Source organism: Polyodon spathula, chromosome 6, assembly GCF_017654505.1.
Source record: "Polyodon spathula isolate WHYD16114869_AA chromosome 6, ASM1765450v1, whole genome shotgun sequence".
Taxonomy (NCBI): domain Eukaryota; kingdom Metazoa; phylum Chordata; class Actinopteri; order Acipenseriformes; family Polyodontidae; genus Polyodon; species Polyodon spathula.
This window is the reverse complement of record NC_054539.1, coordinates 12791062-12809765: the sequence shown is the minus strand read 5'-3', so window position 1 is coordinate 12809765 and position 18704 is coordinate 12791062. Positions and strand designations below refer to the sequence as shown.

The 18704-nt window shown below is 36.4% G+C and overlaps 2 protein-coding genes and 1 long non-coding RNA gene across 3 annotated transcripts; 1 reads left to right on the top strand and 2 right to left on the bottom strand.

Annotated features, from left to right (window-relative positions):
* Nucleotides 1–60: 60 nt before the first annotated feature.
* Nucleotides 61–3288, bottom strand: LOC121316859. The gene is made up of 4 exons (XR_005950461.1): nucleotides 3170–3288; nucleotides 2275–2442; nucleotides 1762–2079; nucleotides 61–268 (listed from the first exon to the last, which is right to left on the bottom strand). It is a non-coding gene; the product is annotated as an uncharacterized LOC121316859 (long non-coding RNA).
* An 83-nt stretch (nucleotides 3289–3371) lies between these two features.
* Nucleotides 3372–5953, bottom strand: LOC121316858 (serine/threonine-protein kinase ICK-like). The gene is made up of 5 exons (XM_041252136.1): nucleotides 5690–5953; nucleotides 4662–4716; nucleotides 3957–4075; nucleotides 3691–3770; nucleotides 3372–3540 (listed from the first exon to the last, which is right to left on the bottom strand). Exons 1-5 carry the CDS (start codon nucleotides 5788–5790, stop codon nucleotides 3413–3415), a joined length of 483 nt encoding a protein of 160 aa, XP_041108070.1. The 5' UTR covers nucleotides 5791–5953; the 3' UTR covers nucleotides 3372–3412.
* Nucleotides 5954–8728: 2775 nt separating this feature from the next.
* Nucleotides 8729–17359, top strand: fbxo9 (F-box protein 9). Its single transcript, XM_041252135.1, has 13 exons — nucleotides 8729–8927; nucleotides 11032–11106; nucleotides 11590–11715; nucleotides 11827–11884; nucleotides 13715–13814; nucleotides 14097–14227; nucleotides 14468–14582; nucleotides 14967–15085; nucleotides 15224–15314; nucleotides 15508–15603; nucleotides 15692–15785; nucleotides 16521–16678; nucleotides 16818–17359. Exons 1-13 carry the CDS (start codon nucleotides 8925–8927, stop codon nucleotides 16924–16926), a joined length of 1275 nt encoding a protein of 424 aa, XP_041108069.1. The 5' UTR covers nucleotides 8729–8924; the 3' UTR covers nucleotides 16927–17359.
* The last annotated feature ends 1345 nt before the right edge of the window (nucleotides 17360–18704 follow it).

Sequence of the window (18704 nt, the reverse complement as noted above, 5' to 3'; positions counted from 1 at the left end):
GGATTTTGTTTTAGCTACCACCACAGATAACCGATCCTGAGATTCTCAAAAGGAGGGAATTTTACCTGCCCAGAGCGTCTTCTCCTTGTCTCCAGTTTTCATTCGCCATCTTTGCTTTATTCAGAGAACTCGTTTCGATCTTCTCAAAGCTCTCCCAGTCACCTGAGCTTTTCAAAACACCTGAAATGTGACCCCATCGTCGTCTACTGCCTTTTCGATTGCCATGAAAAACAGGGCCTGCGTTTTCTGTCCCTGATGCTGCCGCTATCTACAAAAAACGGTATGCAATGTTATCTTTCCCAGGGCTTTGTTTATCAGTAAATTAATCACTTTTCAAAAGATGATTCACAGAGCTAAAAGGGGTCATCTACATGCCAATAATTCATGGTCATAAACATAACTACACAACAACATTAGGAATAAATGAAAAAGTATAATGAATTATATTATTTATTTTAACCTTGACATACAATCATGACATTTGTTTCAGATAAATTACTCAACCCATATCCATTAGCTAAGTTGCTAGAATCACATGATATGTGTACCCACTCTTCCAGCTTAACCAACCGTATCAGAAGGTGCATTAGGGACACTGGCCCAGCGTCACACTGTAATGCAATAGCTCAGTATGGATCTGAACGAGGATTTCACAATTGCACATGGCTTCAATCTCATTATCACAGTATCCAAACTAACATTACCTTTCGAAAGATTTCTATTTCATTGCTAAGTTCCAATACAAGTCCCTAAATATTGTGAAGCAACTATACATTTATTTAGTAAATACTGGGGTACGTTTGTAAATGGCCAACATGCTGTATAAACAAGGCAATTGTTAATACGTGTTTGCCCTTTTTTCTTTTTAAAATTAATTTAACAAAACACCATTAAAATACAATCCATGTCAAATGGGAACAATATGTGTTTAACATTTTGCAGTCCTATGTCGTACCAGGTCCGACATTACAATTTTCCCTTTCCAGTCCGATGTCGGACCCTGTCCGACATCATCAAAAAGACGTAAAGAACATGTCTAGTCGTTTTTTCTCTGGAAAAAGGGCATATCTCATAGCCCCACACACTACAGAGATAACATGGACAAAACAATGGAGATAGCTGCTTCTGTATCCAGCGCTCAAAGAATATCACAGACATTTGCACAGCTAGCTGAGATGTTACAGTAATAAAATAATGACTTGGATCACGAGGAGTTTGGTGATAAAATGAGTGATCAGGAGAGAATTTATCAGTATGCACGTCTATAAACAGGTATGTTAAAAATACAGCGAACAAGGGGTGGGGCTTGGCTGTAGATACAGTACTGAGTGGTTTTTTTTTTGAGATTCAATGCCTTTTGAACCTTTTGAAAATATTTTAAAACAGTGCGTGTAAAATAAACAGCGCGTTGAAGATAAATTGGACCTGACAAGCGCTAAATACATGGACTGAAAAGGGTTAAGGAATCCAAGCCAACTTTATGACTCTTCACCTGCATGTGCCCCACATTTCTGAAAGCATTTATTTTTTCAGGAGCTATTTTAAAAGAACATATGCAAGCTATTTTGTGTTGGCCGTTTTGAAATTTGTACTGAAAAAAAGTAAATGGGTAGCATTTGGGAAGTTACAGGCAGACATATCTCCAATATGGCTCAACCTATGGTAGCAGTAACATTATAAATGATTCTGTTTATTAAAAAAGACACATTCAGTTCCCAGAACTTCTACGCAAATACTCGAGCACATATGTTTGGCTCCTACCAGCAAAGGCTCTTTGGCTTTTAACACTGGAAAGAGAGGCTGGTTCGGCTGGTTCTGTCCTTCCAGTTGTGTCGCTCTGTCAAACACCTCCTGTGTACAGTCTGTCTTGTATGGATACACTAGGTGCTAAGCAGGCTGGATTTGTTGCAAGGGTCTAGATGGGGAGGGGTGCTGGTGCCGAGGTGGGGGCTGAGGAGGATGCACAGGTTTCAGGTGCTACGGTAGTTGTTGTGGCGTTGTTTGTGGTTTCCCTTGCTCTTGTAAATGCAGAGGAGTCCCCAAGGCTTGACTAACATTAAAATAGGAACAACGAAGTGCCTAAAAATAAAACACAAATTTAAATATAAGGCATTGTTTTGTTTTTCCCTTAAAAAAAAAAAAAGAAAAAAAAAAGGTATTACTGTTTCTGAACTGATAAGACATATTGGTATTTGACTTCATTTCATTAATAGGTGTGGACAATTTTTTATAAACAAACACAATCAATTTTCTGTTGTTATGCCAATGCAATACCTGACTGGCTGTAGGGCGCTTCTTTGGGTTCCACTGCAGCATATCCCTCATGAGATGGATCGCCTCACTGCTAGTGTTGGGAATCAGGGTCTTCAGGTTGCTGGGAACACACTGTGGCCAGCGGAAGTGCATCACTGAAGCAAGTTTATAGCCTTCAGTCCAGTCATCCTTTAATATGAAAACAAAATGTACCAGTTACAACTGCAAACACACCAACAAAACACAGTGTGCACCCATGCATCCTCGATGTACTAAGAAAACAACAAATGTGAACGGAAAAGAGATGTTTCTTACAGAAATGGATTAGTGACTTATGGGTTGTGGATAAAAATACTTTAAAAAAAAAGGGCTAAAATTTCAAATGTTTAATTGTTTATGATCAACAAAAGTTAACAGTTCTTCAGGGGTGTACAATAAAAACAGTTATGTTGGTAACAGACATCCCCCACCAAAGCTGTAAATACAAAATTAGAGCCATCAGCATAATGACCAAGTAGATCATGCCCTGTATCCACCATATGTAAATGTAAAATGTCTTACACATTCACAATTGGAAAAGCCTCTTCCTCTAAATATGTATACAGATATGATTGCATAGGGGACTGCCATGTTTACTTTTTTTGGTGTCCCCAATACCTGGCAGATTTTAAACATTGTATTGACTTCACCAGGAAACAGAGGCCTTAGGGCATAGAGTTCTGCCACAACTCAGCCAAACGCCCACTGGTCAATTGGAAAGTTGTAACTAGTGGACCTCAAAAGAACCTCAGGTGCACAGTACCTTTAAAACAGACATTGAAAAGCAACTACAATTAAGAAAAGACAATTGGGTCAAATTCAAAATGCTCTCACTGTAGATCAATTCATTTTCCTGTACCATGTATTACAAACTTACCTGAGGATGACTGCCTTCTGCAGACGATCGCCATAAATGGCAACATGCATGAAAACCATTTTGAGAGCAATCCGTTATCTACCGGACTGCTTTTCAAATTTAAAAACCATCCTTTAAGCCTTTAGAAAACTAAAAAAAAAAAAAAAAAAAAAAGAAGTAAGATCATCTGGGATAATACCAGCTACCATTGACGTTTTATGCCTTTTCCATAAAAATCTCCTATTTGAAGCTGCAATAAAGAACTCACCATCTTGTTGAGACATATTCAGTATAAGGTGGTCGAGATCTAATTTCACGGGCAAGTCCAAAGTCAGCTGGTTCTGGTCCCATGCATAGTAGATTTTCTGGTTTCATATCTCTGTGAAAAAATCCTAGAACATTGGAAAATATAATGAAATCAGTGACAGCACTTAAAAGAAGTTTAATTTGTACTGAATACCAATGACATCTAAATAACTGATGCAGTGGAATACCACTAATTACACAGCTCTCTGCAATTAAAATCACAAGCTACACTGTACCATGTTTATGAATAAAGGCCATTCCTTGCAGTATCTGATACATGATGTTTCTTACAGCTGATTCTGGAAACAACTTGGTCCTGAAAATTAAAAATTGAGAAAATGTCTTAACTTTAGAATACACTGTAAAGTTTTATTTCTTTCAGTTCCTAAATACAAAAACATGTTACCCATACAAAAGACTGATGAACTTGCTTGAACTAAAGGAAAAAAATGTGTGTGTGTGCGTGTGTGGGGGGGGGGGGGGGGGTGGCAGGGGTATTCACCTATCTTTCAACTGGTAGAGATTTTCCTTCATATATTCAAACACAAAATAAAGATTATCGTTTTCCCTGATAACTTCCTTCAGTTTGACTACATTGGCATGGTTTAATTTCTTCAGGGACTAGAAAAAAAAGGAAAAGAAGCTTTTAGACCTTTAGAAACAACATTTAACAGTGAAAGCAAACACACATACAACTCATTCACACCTGGGCAATAACATTCCTGTTATTCACCAAAAAAAAAAAAAAAAAAAAAACACTTTTGTACAGGAGCAATTGAAAGTAGGTTTTTCATGTATTAGAATATACATATATATTGCATAACTGCTACTGCTACTGATTTATTCTTTTTAAAGGAACAACATGACTTTGTTCAGTGTCCTACAGTGCTGGTGTGGATAGTGTTCCATTACAGAAAGAAACATATGTGTTCAAGTTTTATGTTTAAATTAAAGGGTTAAAATTGGATGCTGTCACTAGCTTACTGTCATACTGCATATTTTGTGTGTGTCTCCTGTGAATGGAAAGAGACAGCAACAGGGTTAAGCTGGTCTAGGGATTAGACTAAAGTACAAGATTAGGACTGGTTGCAGCTGTTGGGTGGATAGAGGGAGGGCAAGATGACAAGATCACATGTCTAGAAATACAGCCCTTCGACACTTTTTCACAAAGACCTTTAAAATCCCAATAAAAAAATTTATGAATTACCTTGACCTCTCTGAGATTAATGCATTCTTCCCAAGAATAAAACTTCCTTTTCATTCTAGGCAAAAAAGCAATGAGACCAAATGTTGGGAACTTAAAACAATTATTAACAATCACACTCAGTAAATGTGCCCTGAACACTAACAGAGTGAGCACTATCTACAAGGTATATTAGCTCTGGTAAAAAAAAAAAAAAAAAAAAAAAGATTCAGTATACATGTAAAACCCACTCATGCAATATAATATTCCACCATGGTATTATTCATTAACCTGCAATTTGAGTTTGGATTTGCCAATCTTTATTTTGTAACTGAAAGCATAGCACCATCTGTAGATGTCTGCTCACAGTGTCAGTACTTAAAACAAACAAATATCTAGGAAGTTTTATTATAAAAAAAAAAAAATTAAAAGCTGACTGTTAACATAACTATATGCAAGTTTGTTTTCCTATTTTCATTTTGAGATTAATGTTAACTTTGGTGAATTTCAGGGGACGTGCACCAGGGCTTCGCGATTTCCTAACTTCACCTGTATCATTGACTCCCTATATAAACCAAGTTAGAGCTCACCTATTTCTCTTGCGTTAGCTTTTTTCCTCCTCCTCCTGACTAAGTTTCAGGGGCCCGGAGGCCGATAGGGCCAGTCTCGACAGCTAGATTGCTCTCATACTTTCTGTAGGAATCAAATGCAGTTTAAGGGTGTCTGAACAACCGTGGATACGGTTCATGACTAGAAAGTTTGAGAACATATATGTATAAAATGTACATATATATATAGTAGCGTGCACGGGGGAAGGCAGCAGCAGGGCTGGTAGGTGACGTAATCACATACAAAGACATAAGCCCGATATACGCTCCTTTCAAAAGAGTCGGCTCTTTTGTACAGCACTATCGGCGCTGCGCTTTAGTGCAGGGGGTCCCAGGTTCGCGCCCACACTCCACCTGTGTGTGGATCGCCTAGCCCTGAGTGGTGCGCCTGCCTGCGGGAACCGAGATCGCTACAAAATATATATATTACGTTAAGCAACTTACTTTTTAATAGCAACCAGTTGTCCTGACTCGAGGCTTCTTCCCAGGAGAACAGAACCATAGGTCCCATCTCCAAGCGGCTTGAGAGTATCGTATCTGTTCATGATGCTCCTTCACACTTTCAGCATAGCTCTACAAACCAAATGCTTTGTTTCAGGATGGGTAGCCCTCCTGTTGAGTGCAACCAGGTTTTTCTGTGACAGCAGCAGCAGAGAACATAGGAGGCTGCACTCAGGTCTGTAGAATTCATATTTCTACAGTCTTTGCTTTTACCTGATGAAAAACACCAAAGACAAGCAGTAATTCTACTAATTATAGATCAGACATTTTTAAATGTAAATAGATTTAAAATAAAAAAAAAATAATTAAACCTCTGGATTAAATTTAATTCCAGTTATCATTTAGCATTCATCTCTTCATGCCTGACAAATCCACCTTAATCCAGAATTATTAAAATCAAAAAGCTTCTACTTTACCGAAAGACTCTGAACAACTCTATTTTATGAGAATTTACATTTGCTGCATGAGAAATATAAAACAAGGACCATCCTTGTAAATTGCTATAACGTTAGTGATCAGGAGCGATGAGGCAAGCAGATGGCCTAAGAACCTGCTTGACAAGATGCGAAATGTTATCCAGGCCCAATCCAGATATACTATAATGGATAAAAGTGTAAGAACAATTACTAAAAATATAGGACAGCTTAATCAGGAAAGGAAAGGCCAAGTATCCAAGTCCCAATTAAAAGTTGGGATTGCCCACTATTTTTTATCACAAACCTACAAGCCCGACACAGTACATGTCAAAATACACAAATCCTAAATATGACTGTTGATTATTAGAAAAATATATATAATAATAATCTTCTGTAAGGATGTATTCATTAAAAGTCTTGCTCAAAAAAAACGCAAACAGGAACAAACTAGAGGCCACAGCATTGCAGCTTCCAGACAAAGGGTGACAGCAAAGACAGAAGATGGCAAAAGGCATGGCCAAATACACTTCAAATGTTTATCATTTCAAAAATATATTGGCATATGGGTCTGACTGAATTAATTCCCTATACTGTATCTGCTGATATATTCATTAGCTGTGATCATTCCAATGTTACAGTGAACTATAGCTAAAACAGAGATAGTAAATGCTTATTGTAAAAGTTTACTGGTTGCCATCACAGACACCCCAAGTTTAGACTGATTTCAGGGAGACCCAACAATACCAAAGCTAAGATTACTTTTCCTTCCTGTGATGATGAAATATATCTGAATATGCTGTCTGCATTTGCTGAATTACAGATAAGCACAAGCCCTATACTGACTTGATCTTTCTCTTCATCAAAGCACCTTGCAAGAATAGCACACTCTTTTTTACACATTTTCAAAAGGGGCAAAATAAGAATGAGGTTGCAAAGTGATTTCAAAACTAAAAACACAGCTGTAATGACCATTAAAGCAAAGCACCAACAAATGTTTAATTCGCAAAACATTTAGCGCCGGAATACTTTCAGCACCATCATGCCTTAGGAGAGAAACAAATAATAAATTAACTGATATAATTTAAATCCCCAGATTACAATTCTTCACTGTTTGTTTGTACTTCTGTAATGCCTCTGTTGATACATTGAATAGTAATGGATAAAATAAAGGTATTTAATTGAAATTCCTGACTACATCAGTAATGTAGAAGTACATTAATCTTACTTTACTGTAAGTAGGAGTAACAGGATTATGCTACCAGTTTGTAAGTCTCCTTTTACACTATTATACTGTGAGAGCTAATTTCAGTAAATTACTTTTTAAAAATTGTTTTAGGACATGCATCCTCATCTTTTGTAAACCAAACGTAAAATGTTTTATTTGCACTGCAGGGGTTACAGCATGTGAGGCGGGCAAAGGAAAGGGATAAGTGCCAAACAACCTCTCAGGTCTTCAGGACAGATCAGGATAGAACTCTTCAGGATAAGGTTATCAATGCTGGGGTGCTGTTTACGGGATTTTCAATTGAGCACAACCTGCCATTTTCAGTGGCTCAACATGGTGTAAGTTTGTTTCACAGGATGTTTCCAGACAGCGAGCCAGCAAAGCATTATGCCTGTTCTTACACAAAAACATCAGCCATTGTAAATAATGCACTTGAACCAGTGTTCCCGAAACCTGTTTCAGCATATTCTGTCAGAGAAAAGGCTATATAGTCTAATGATAGATGAGTGTATTTATATTACAACTAGCTTTTAGAAATCACTCTGCAACCTCATTCTTATTGTGCCCCTTTTGAAAACGTGTGAAAAAGAGTGTGCTATTCTTGCAAGGTGCTTTGATGAAGAGAAAGATCAAGTCAGTATAGGGCTTGTGCTTATCTGTAATTCAGCAAATGCAGACAGCATATTCAGATATATTTCATCATCACAGGAAGGAAAAGTAATCTTAGCTTTGGTATTGTTGGGTCTCCCTGAAATCAGTCTAAACTTGGGGTGTCTGTGATGGCAACCAGTAAACTTTTACAATAAGCATTTACTATATCTCAGTTTTAGCTATAGTTCACTGTAACAGTGGAACGATCACAGCTAATGAATATATCAGCAGATACAGTATAGGGAATTAATTTTGTCAGACCCATATGCCAATATATTTTTGAAATGTTAAACATTAGAAGTGTATTAGCTTTTAGGGATTAGGGTTGCTAGTGTGGCAAAGTTTTTACTAATTAACATCAGGGCTGAAGAAAGGTATTGGTCTGAACATATTGGTCTTATTTAGAAAAAAAAAGTCTTGAAAGCTTGGTTACTATGTGCGACTCCATGGGATACTAATTATATATAAATTATATATAAATATTATATATGTATATATATATATATATTATATATATATATATATATATATATATATATATAGAGAGAGAGAGAGAGAGAGAGAGAGAGAGAGAGAGAGAGAGAAATTTCGTCATATAAACTTACATTTTCTTCCAGCTAAAGCTCATTTAAATACGCAGCAGAGCATTGCTCTTTCGCTTTTCACTCGTAGTTGGTTCTTCTCTTCTGGTAAGTCTGGCTCTCCGTATTGTTATGTAGCTAACAGTTTCGCATTTTCACTCTTCAGCAGCTAGTGTCCGACATGGCTGCTGTTTGGAGAGCTCGTAATTTTGCACGCTGCGTTGTTCGCTTTTCTGACCGCGAACTGAACTAACCCCCAAATTGTTTGCAGCTGGAACAAGATTAAGACCTTCAGGAAATCTAAAATGGTATTTTTTTTTTTTTGCTTCTGTTCAGTTCGAGTTTAGACTGGCCGAGTGGTGATGCCCCCCCGCCCTCTTCACACGGGCGCTGTGCCACCTGACGATTTATTTACTTTACCTTAGAAGGAAAGCGGTGTAGAACAACAAAATGACGAACTGTACTGTAAATGTGCAGTGCTTTCAGTATACCTTTTGGCAATTATATTATATGTAGCATTTGATGTTGTATTATTACTGTGTGGCTGTGTGGGTGTATATTTGTGCGCGTAACAGTTATTATGCACAGTTGCTAATACTGTCAACCTTTTACGAACATTTCGCATTGCCAAAAGAAATATAATATATTTTATTTCATTCTTTTTACATAATCACATCTTCTCTTTATATGTATATTAAAGTCAAAATGGTAACAATAAGTGACAACCACTTAAAATATACCTTTTACCCTGAAGTGTCATTCTTGTTATGCCTCGTTTTCATGCGATCTTCTACTGATTTTCTCTATTTACAATCACCTCAATTACGATTTTGTCCAAGCTTAGAATACAATAAAGAATAAGGTTCTTAGATTTCTTATTCCTACGATACATAAGGATTAGGGTACAATCAAGACCCATCAATTTACAGTTGCACAAGTGTCTTTGCACGAATCTGTGTTTCCATTCAATACATGCCGAATTCGATTGCAACAGCCCATCGACATAAACAAAAATGATCTAGACAAGATTCAAAACTGGGCAGACACATGGCAAATGACATTTAATAGAGAAAAGTGTAAGATATTGCATGCAGGAAATAAAAATGTACATTATAAATATCATATGGGAGATACTGAAATTGGAGAAGGAATGAATGAAAAAGACCTAGGAGTTTTTGTTGACTCAGAAATGTGTTCATCTAGACAATGTGGGGAAGCTATAAAAAAGGCTAACAAGATGCTCGGATACATTGTGAAAAGTGTTGAATTTAAATCAAGGGAAGTAATGTTAAAACTGTACAATGCACTAGTAAGACCTCATCTTGAATATTTGTATGCAGTTCTGGTCACCTCGCTATAAAAAAGATATTGCTGCTCTAGAAAGAGTGCAAAGAAGAGCGACCAGAATTATTCCGGGCTTAAAAGGCATGTCATATGCAGACAGCCTAAAAGAATTGAATCTGTTCAGTCTTGAACAAAGAAGACTACGCGGCGACCTAATTCAAGCATTCAAAATTCTAAAAGGTATTGACAGTGTCGCCCCAAGGGACTTTTTCAGCCTGAAAAAAGAAACAAGGACCAGGGGTCACAACTGGAGATTATACAAAGGGGCGTTCAGAACCAAAAATAGGAGGCACTTTTTTACACAGAGAAATGTGAGGGTCTGGAATCAACTCCCCAGTAATGTTGTTGAAGCTGACACCCTGGGATCCTTCAAGAAGCTGCTTGATGAGATTTTGGGATCAATAAGCTACTAACAACCAAACGAGCAAGATGGGCCGAATGGCTTCCTCTCGTTTGTAAACTTTCTTATGTTCCTATGTTCTTATGTTACTGTTTAGATCAGGAAATAGCCATTAGTTTTATTCGGGATTCACTAAGGATTAAGGTACGTACATATCGTAGTTTTATTTAGGGGAAATAAAAAGTGTTGCTTGATAAACTTTGTTTTGATGTTACTATTATATATATATATTATATATATATATATATATATATATATATATATCACAGTATATATATATATAATATATATAATATCTTATATATATATATATATAATATTGGAAAGTCTAAAAACCTTTCAGATTTTTATAGTGGTTGAAAAGGTACCTATCTCCAGTACGACTGTGGCTTTAAATGTGAGGTAGGGTCCTTAGTACTGAACTCTGAAGGTACTGTTGTAAAGATTAGTAACAGTTTATTGTGTATTTGTCAATATTTGACTGGAATATTTTTTTTCAAAGGACCATGAAACCTACTTACTATAGGAAACTTTATTTGAAACTGGTGTGAATATATGTACATTATTATTATTATTATTGTGTGTGTGTGTGTGTGTGTGTATGTATATTATATATATATATATATATATATATATATATATATATATTTATTTATTTATTTTCACAGGCAGAAGGTAATTTGAACTCTACAGATATTTTGGAAGAGGAAGATAACGAAATGTCAGATGCTTCTGACCTAAAGGTGAGGATTTTTTTTTTTAAATTTTAGCAATTGTTACAGGTATCTTGATACCCAATAATAAATTAACTTGACATGGAAACATTTGAGTGTTTCCTCCAAAGTGAGTGACCTACTTATTGGTCCTTTGCAAGAACATTGTTATGAAAAGCTATAGCATTGTTTTCTGTTTTATTGAATAGTCATTTTTATTTTGCTAATTAGTATTAGTGATGTTGGCCCTTTGTTGTGCAGAGCAGCATTTTGATACTATATTATTAATATTCCTATTAACAATTTTCCTATTCTAAGATGGGATAGATAATAAAATAAGAATCTTCCCCCAAAGTAAAGGCAACATTTGCATTTTATAATTTGATTTAATCCAATATGCTATCTTCACATAATTCAATAATAATGATTCAAATATGTAAATTGATCACACACATTTTTTTTTTTTAATCATTAATGACTGTACATTCTACTTCTTCGCCTTCACAATTCCAGGTGGAGCTCAGTGTCTTTCGGGCTCAATGGATGTCCGAACTGACTCCCTCCAGTGGCACCAGAAAAGGTTTGCCTTCAAGATCTGAAGATCTCAAGCGGAAGCAGGAGTTGGCCAGGGAGGAAAAGGTAAACATTTGCCAAAATAAAATGCAATTAGAAGAGGACACAGACTAGCCAGTCTATTGTACATACTTATGCTAGAATTAAATATGCTAATCATCGCATGTTGTCCCTCAGGCCAGCAAACTGTTCCTAAAGGCAGTGGAGCAGGAACAGAATGGAGCAGTTTATGAAGGTAATTGGGGAAAAGCTTTCTTTTTCTTGTGAATTTGAAAGTTGCAAAAAGTTAGATTGTTGTATATTTCTGGTAAACTAAGGTGGCATTTCATTTTTTTAATCATTACAAATCATTATATTTTTCATTACCATTTTATGTTTTTTGCAGCAAATATTTTATTTACTTGTAAAATATGTGAAAAAAGCTCCCTTACACAAGATTACCATAGTAAAAGTAGAGCAAAGTGTAATGAAGGGAAAGCCTGGTATGTTAAAGCATATTAATAAACATCCTAGCTCAGGATAAACTATGGAAAATGCATAGAGTAAACATGGGAAAAAGCATGGTAAAAATGCAAACAATACTGTGGTAAACTTTTATAAGGGCCACTGTCACCTGACACCACTGTAAAAGGTTTTAAAGCATTTGGTTCGGTGGAAGGGTTAGAAACTTATGATTTACATTTCCTTGTACTAGAATTACATGATTTTTATACCTAAAATACTGCATCACAATTTGTTTTATAAGTAGCAGATGTTGATGGTAAGTACTCCTGCTTTTAAAGACGTACTGCAATGCAACACTCAGGTCTAATAGATTTAATCAAATGTTTTATTCATAGCTATCAAACAAAATCACAGAAAATGTGAATGAAAATACAGATCAAACAATCCTGATACGTTTTCAGTATGAAACGTGACTCGCTGTCAAAATAAAAACATTACAAAGTTAGTATCAGATATAACCTCCCTGAGCATTAACACAATCCTGGCATGTGGACGCCACTGGCGATTTGGTCCCCCAGATGTTCTATTGGACTTGGGTCAGGAGAAAAAGCTGGCCACGGCAAGACCTCAACATTGTTTTCTTGAAGTTGTGCAATTGTAATCCTAGCACTGTGTTGTCTTGCATTGTACTGCTGGAAAATCAACACTTCCGGATTGGCTTGCAGGAACGGAAAAACTGTTGCCTCAAGGACTTTGTCAATGTATAGCAGAGCAGTAAGGTTGCCCTCACTCTGCACCAAAGGCATTCTTGTGTTAAACGAGATTCCTTCCCACAGCATCACACTTCCACTGCCCCACCGGTTGACAACAGTCCGCATAACGCTCACCACACCCTCTCCACACACATTGTCTTCTATCAGGTCTGTCAAGGGCAAAACGGCATTTATTTGTGAATAAAACACTCCACCACTCTCTGCCACCACATCAGATGTTCTCTGGCTGCCTTGACTCATGCAGCTAGCAAACAGGTGATCTTCATTACTCGAGCGGGGCATGGTTGTATCTTTCTCTGTTCTTGCGTTAATTAAATCATGTCTTTTCGAATGGCTGTTTATACAGATTCTTAATCAACTAATTTTGACAGTATTAACTCAACTCAAATACCAAAAACTGAGCACCTGCCATTTTTTATGAAATTACATGACTTGAGCTCAGTATTTTGTTATCCCAATAAACAATACTACTCAAACAATCAATAAACCTATCTGCTCACTGTTTAAAATGTAAATAATATTGTGTGCCCAATGAGCTATTGATGTAAAACTTAAGACTGTTTTATATATATACACACACACACACACACACACACACACACACACACATTTTTTTGAAAATTGCAGTACAGTCTCTGTGAATTCATTAAAATATGTATTACTGTGTTTTCAAGAATGTCTTATTAAAAGCTTTCACACACTCATCCCAAGTTTCATTATGTACTGTTGCTTTCTCAGATTATTCTGTTTATCGATTGTATATGAAACCGCTGTTGTGGTATTCATTAAATTAGCTATTCAAGTCCATGTGGAAAGTAGGGATAATATCAGTGCTCTTTTATTTCCAGCCATCAAGTACTATCGGAGAGCCATGCAGCTTGTACCTGATATTGAATTTAAAATTAACTACACACGATCCCCAGATTCTGATGAAGTTGGCATGAACTAGTATGTGGATAATTACTCTTGCTTTGAACAAGACTAAAATATAATAAAATAATAAATGCAGTATCTTTTTTCTTAGTAATTATTTAACTGTGATTACTATGCATATTTGGGATTGAACTTTAACATCTATGTTGCTAAATAACATGATTATAGGGTCATATATGTATATTTCTTATTCATGAGTTGCATAGCTTTAAATGAATATATATATGTATGTATGTATGTATGTATGTATTTATTTATTTATCCTTTCAATGCATTTTTTTCCCCCGCTGTTAACAGTTTGGAAGAAACAGACACTGATAACGAGATAGATGATCTGCTGTCCTATTTTCAGCAGCAGCTGACTTTGCAGGAAGCATGTCTGAAAATTTGCCAGCCGGATATTGAAATGACACAAACTCACATTTCAGGTATACATTTTAACCAAATCCAGTCTCTGTAATCTGAATGTTTACCTACTTTACCTTAGCCCTAGAACACTTAGGTACAGTAATTCTAGGGCAGGGGCAGACAAAGCTAGTCCTGATATGCTGTTCCGTTCCATTAATCAAGCACATGGCTGGAACAAATGTTGCCTACTTTTGTTTTTTTACTAGTCACTTTTGTTAAATCTAAACAGTTTTTTGTCATGGAAAACGTTCTATTCACAGCTCTGCCAGTGGAAGTGCTGATGTACATTTTCCGCTGGGTTGTCTCCAGTGATCTGGACCTGAGGGCTCTTGAGCAGCTGTCTCTGGTCTGCCGTGGGTTTTACGTCTGTGCCAGGTAAAGGACTGTGTGCTGTGCTTTAAATTGCATGATATGAGGAACTGTAACATGATTTTTAGATGGCGTATTATCTTCCTACTTGATCTGATGCAGTTCATTTAAACAAATAGATTGTATAATTCTGAAGTACATGCTTACTTCATCACATCATTTCCATAATATCTTTTAAGTATCCCTTTGAGGGTAGCGTATATGAATTTGCAAATCTTTCGCCGCTATATATTTTCACTTTGCATGAAAAATACACTCGCTGTTGGTTTAAGGGTAATGTGTTCAAGAAGCAAGGCAGTGACATTTTTTCAAAAGACATGTTTTCTTGTTTTTGGTACGTTTCAACCAAATTAGAATCCACAAATTTATGGTGATATTTTACTTTTTCAGGGATCCGGAAATTTGGCGTTTAGCCTGTTTAAGGGTGTGGGGTAGGAGTTGCACCAAAATGGTTCCTTTTAACTCGTGGAGAGAGATGTTTTTGGAACGGCCACGTGTCCGGTTTGATGGTAAGACAGCAAGCCAAAACCAATTTTTTTTTTTTTTTTTCAGGTGCTTAAAAGCTTTTAATGTAAAGACATTAAATGGAAAAGCTGCCTCGATTTACAAATGGTTTGGTTTGTAAAATGATTGGTTTATACTTTTAGGTGTATACATCAGCAAAAACTCTTACATTCGCCAAGGAGAACAATCTCTGGATGGATTCTACAGGGCTTGGCACCAGGTGGAGTATTACAGGTAGGTTGCTAGTCTACAGTTTATAGACAGGCACTGTCGATTTCACGGCACAGGAGCAATGATATCATTGCCAAAATGCATGATTATATATATTAATAAATTGCATTAGTAAGCGGAGACTTTAGAAAAGAAAACTAAGTCATTAAGTTTTGAATATAGAATAAAACAAGATCTGACTCTTTACTGTAAATAGGTACTTTAGGTTCTTCCCAGATGGCCAAGTAATGATGCTTACCACCCCTGAAGAGCCTCTCGTCATAGTTCCTCGTTTGCGCAACAGGAATGCCAGGTAACCTGCATATTTAATATTCATTAACCGAAGTTAGAAGAATTATAATGGCCATTGCGTGTTTTAACAATATTTATTTTATTTTCAGAATGGAATCTCTTCAGTTCGGTCATTATCGTCTATCCCAGGACACAGACAATCAAACCAAAGTGTTTGCTGTCGTTTCCAAGAAAAAAGTGGAGGTATAAGGAGACACTTGTAGTTGGTTTCTAAAGCATTAGCATGCCAGTAATTGAATTGCAATCCTATATTTACCGTCTCATAAATGTTTAATGAACATGTTTTATGAATAGTGTCCAAAAGTGTTTTATTTTGGTCTGGAAAAACAGCAATGGAAATCTGAGCTTTAGAAGGTCAGTTTTTAAAGGTTGATTATTATAGTACCAAATTAAGTTTAATACATTTAAACAACAAAATGGTAGACCTGTGCTCCTGACTTTAGTAAGGGGCTTTTATGTAACATCTGATTGTTTCAGTTTGCTTGGAGGTTATTGTGAAACATCTGAAAGAACAGTCTGCATTTTAGTTTAACCCAAACTGTGGACAATGTATCAGTCAAAACCAAAAACTTTACTCTGACGCATGCTCCTTTGCTGCTCCGCCATTACCAGTTTGTTATTACTATGTTGGCAGGATCCATTGTCTTTGACATGCATTAGGAGTGTTAGTGTTGCCTTCACCTGATTACATGAAACCAGCTACTGCAATAGTCCGGATCAGTAAAGTCTTCTGTCTGTATCAGTCATCACAGTTTTTATCATTCCAAAATTGACTTTCTTGTACAAAGGTTGCATATGAAACCCAGCACACATTTCTGGCGAGTCATCTAGTCTTCCCCTTACTTACTGTTTCTGCATTGCGCTGTTCAGATAACAGTTTTGTTGAAGCAATTAAAACTGGATTTTTTTTCCCCACAGAAGGCCCCAGAGTACCATAACAACAGATACTGTAATCGCTGTAGCCCAGTCCAGGAAGCAGAACACAGTTTTCACATGGGCCTGCAGCTCAGTTCTGGGGGACGTCAACAATTCAATAAGCTCAACTGGATCCATCATTCTTGCCAAATAACTTACAGGTAAAACCGCAACAATAATGACTTTTGAACTAATTAAGCATCCCTGTAATGATTGCTTTACTGTATGTATTTGTAAGTCTGCATTTTCTTTGGTATTGACTCTTGGTTTAAATACATTTTGCAATTATTTTTGTTTCAGGTCAACGGCTGAAACTGTAGTTACTGCATTTGATATCGACAAGACATACACACCTTTGTTCTTCGCTCGAGTGAAAAGCTACACTGCATCATCAGAAAAGCCTCTCTAAATAGAGAATGGAGGTTGAGTTTACTGAAGATTTGCAGCCACAAAAAAAAAAGGAGCAACAGCACTATAATTTTACTGTCCATTGTTTTATGCTGGATTATAATTCAGAATGTATTATGTGATTCTTATGGCTTACTACTTGATTTGAAACTGTTTTAAAATAATAATAATTTTGAATTTCAGTAGCATGCAGATATATGGTGAATTGGGATACTTAAGGCAAGACATTATGATTTTTCTGGTTAAATTGATTAGCATGCGCAGTACTTGCTGTATGCAAAAAGCAAACAACATTCAGACTGTTTCAAAGCAGTTTAACGTGCCTAGAGAAATTCTTGTGGTGTTCACCTTTTTGCACGATAAAATATTCATGTACAACATAAATAACAGCTCTTTATGCTCAGCGAAAAGCTAAATAAATCATTTAAAATGTATTTTGTATCTTATTGAGTCCAAATCCCAGAAATAACTGGTGTCTTATGTGTACAGTAAGTAGTTGGTTTTAATTACCAAATGGTGACTGCCAAAGGTAATGTACCAGTCTTGGGAGTCACAGCTGCAAAGGGTTGGGTGAGTTATGTCAATTGCCAAAAAGCACGTTGAAACAATCAAGTTGTCTTTGTTTCCTGTCCATACCACAAGATGGCGCCATAGACCAACAGGTTATTTTTTTTTACTTGTTTTAATTTATTTTTACTTGTTTTTGTTTTCCAAAATCATATTTAATTTGTTCTTGTTTAAAGTAATTCATTTTAAATGTTTACATTTTTTAGTATCCAGAATACATATTTGATTTGAAGAGTTTACAAGCTTTTAAAATTCTAAATATAAAAGTGATCAATTTACATGTGCTATATCTGCATGCAAGTACTTGCCCCACATTCATAATCAAATTTACAATTTTACATGACTGCCTTTGCTGCTGCTTCATTTTTCAAACTTGTATGGTAAGACTTTTTCTTGGTCAACAAACATTTCATGGACGAATGCAGTCACATTTTTTGAATATTAAATGCTTCAACCTCCAATTTGGTTTTGCTACTTGCCGTATCTAGTTGTTATGTGACGGGAGGGACTCTATTGTGTTTCTAAGGAGGAATACCTATGAGTGAACCACTGCACGTAAACATGGTAATTGGTGGGATTACAAATGTGATTTGCCAGCACCCTTTTTGAAAATGGTTTGGCTTTTTTTCTCGGTTGTACTGTTACAAACAAGTGGATGTACCGGTAACTTACAAATGAACAGTGCACTTAATAGAGATAGTATAAGCCAAAGAAGGACCATTAAACATTTGTTTATAAAATTATTTGTGCCTGGCAGGAGCTTGGGAAAGCTCCTTCATCCTGCTTTATTGGATGGACTGTAATGCAACCAAAACAAAAAAAAAATTAAAAGAGGACTTCATTTTGGTGCTGTTTGGTTTTTAAAATGGTAATTGTTTGAAGAAGTGAAACATTTTTCACAAAACATTCTGGTCTAGTTCCAGGATTGTACAGGCCTGTGTTTCTTAGGAAAGATGATAAGTTTTCTTGAAGACGGAATTAATAGTGATCCAGTGGTTAAAGAAAAAGGGCTTGCTACCAGGAGGTTCTCAGTTCAAATCGCGGCTCAGCCGCTGACTCACTGTGTGTGACCTTGGTCGCTTGTCCATGTTGTGCTCCGTCCTTCGGCTGATACATAAAACCAAGTTCCTATTGTAGGTTACTGTAGCAGCAGTTGTTGATGCATAGTTCACCCCCTAGTTCTTAAGTCGCTTTGTATAAAAGTGTGCTAAA

What these genes read in the sequence shown, in the direction of transcription:
- LOC121316858 (XM_041252136.1), bottom strand. Translation starts at nt 5,790, where the DNA reads ATGAACAGATACGATACTCTCAAGCCGCTTGGAGATGGGACCTATGGT. An exon ending in CAACTGGTTGCTATTAAAAA is followed by an intron (nt 4,717 to 5,689) that starts GTAAGTTGCTTA and finishes TTTTTTGCCTAG; the next exon opens with AATGAAAAGGAAGTTTTATT. An exon ending in TTAATCTCAGAGAGGTCAAG is followed by an intron (nt 4,076 to 4,661) that starts GTAATTCATAAA and finishes TTTTTTTTCTAG; the next exon opens with TCCCTGAAGAAATTAAACCA.
- fbxo9 (XM_041252135.1), top strand. An exon ending in GGGTTTTACGTCTGTGCCAG is followed by an intron (nt 14,583 to 14,966) that starts GTAAAGGACTGT and finishes TTACTTTTTCAG; the next exon opens with GGATCCGGAAATTTGGCGTT. An exon ending in CACCAGGTGGAGTATTACAG is followed by an intron (nt 15,315 to 15,507) that starts GTAGGTTGCTAG and finishes TACTGTAAATAG; the next exon opens with GTACTTTAGGTTCTTCCCAG.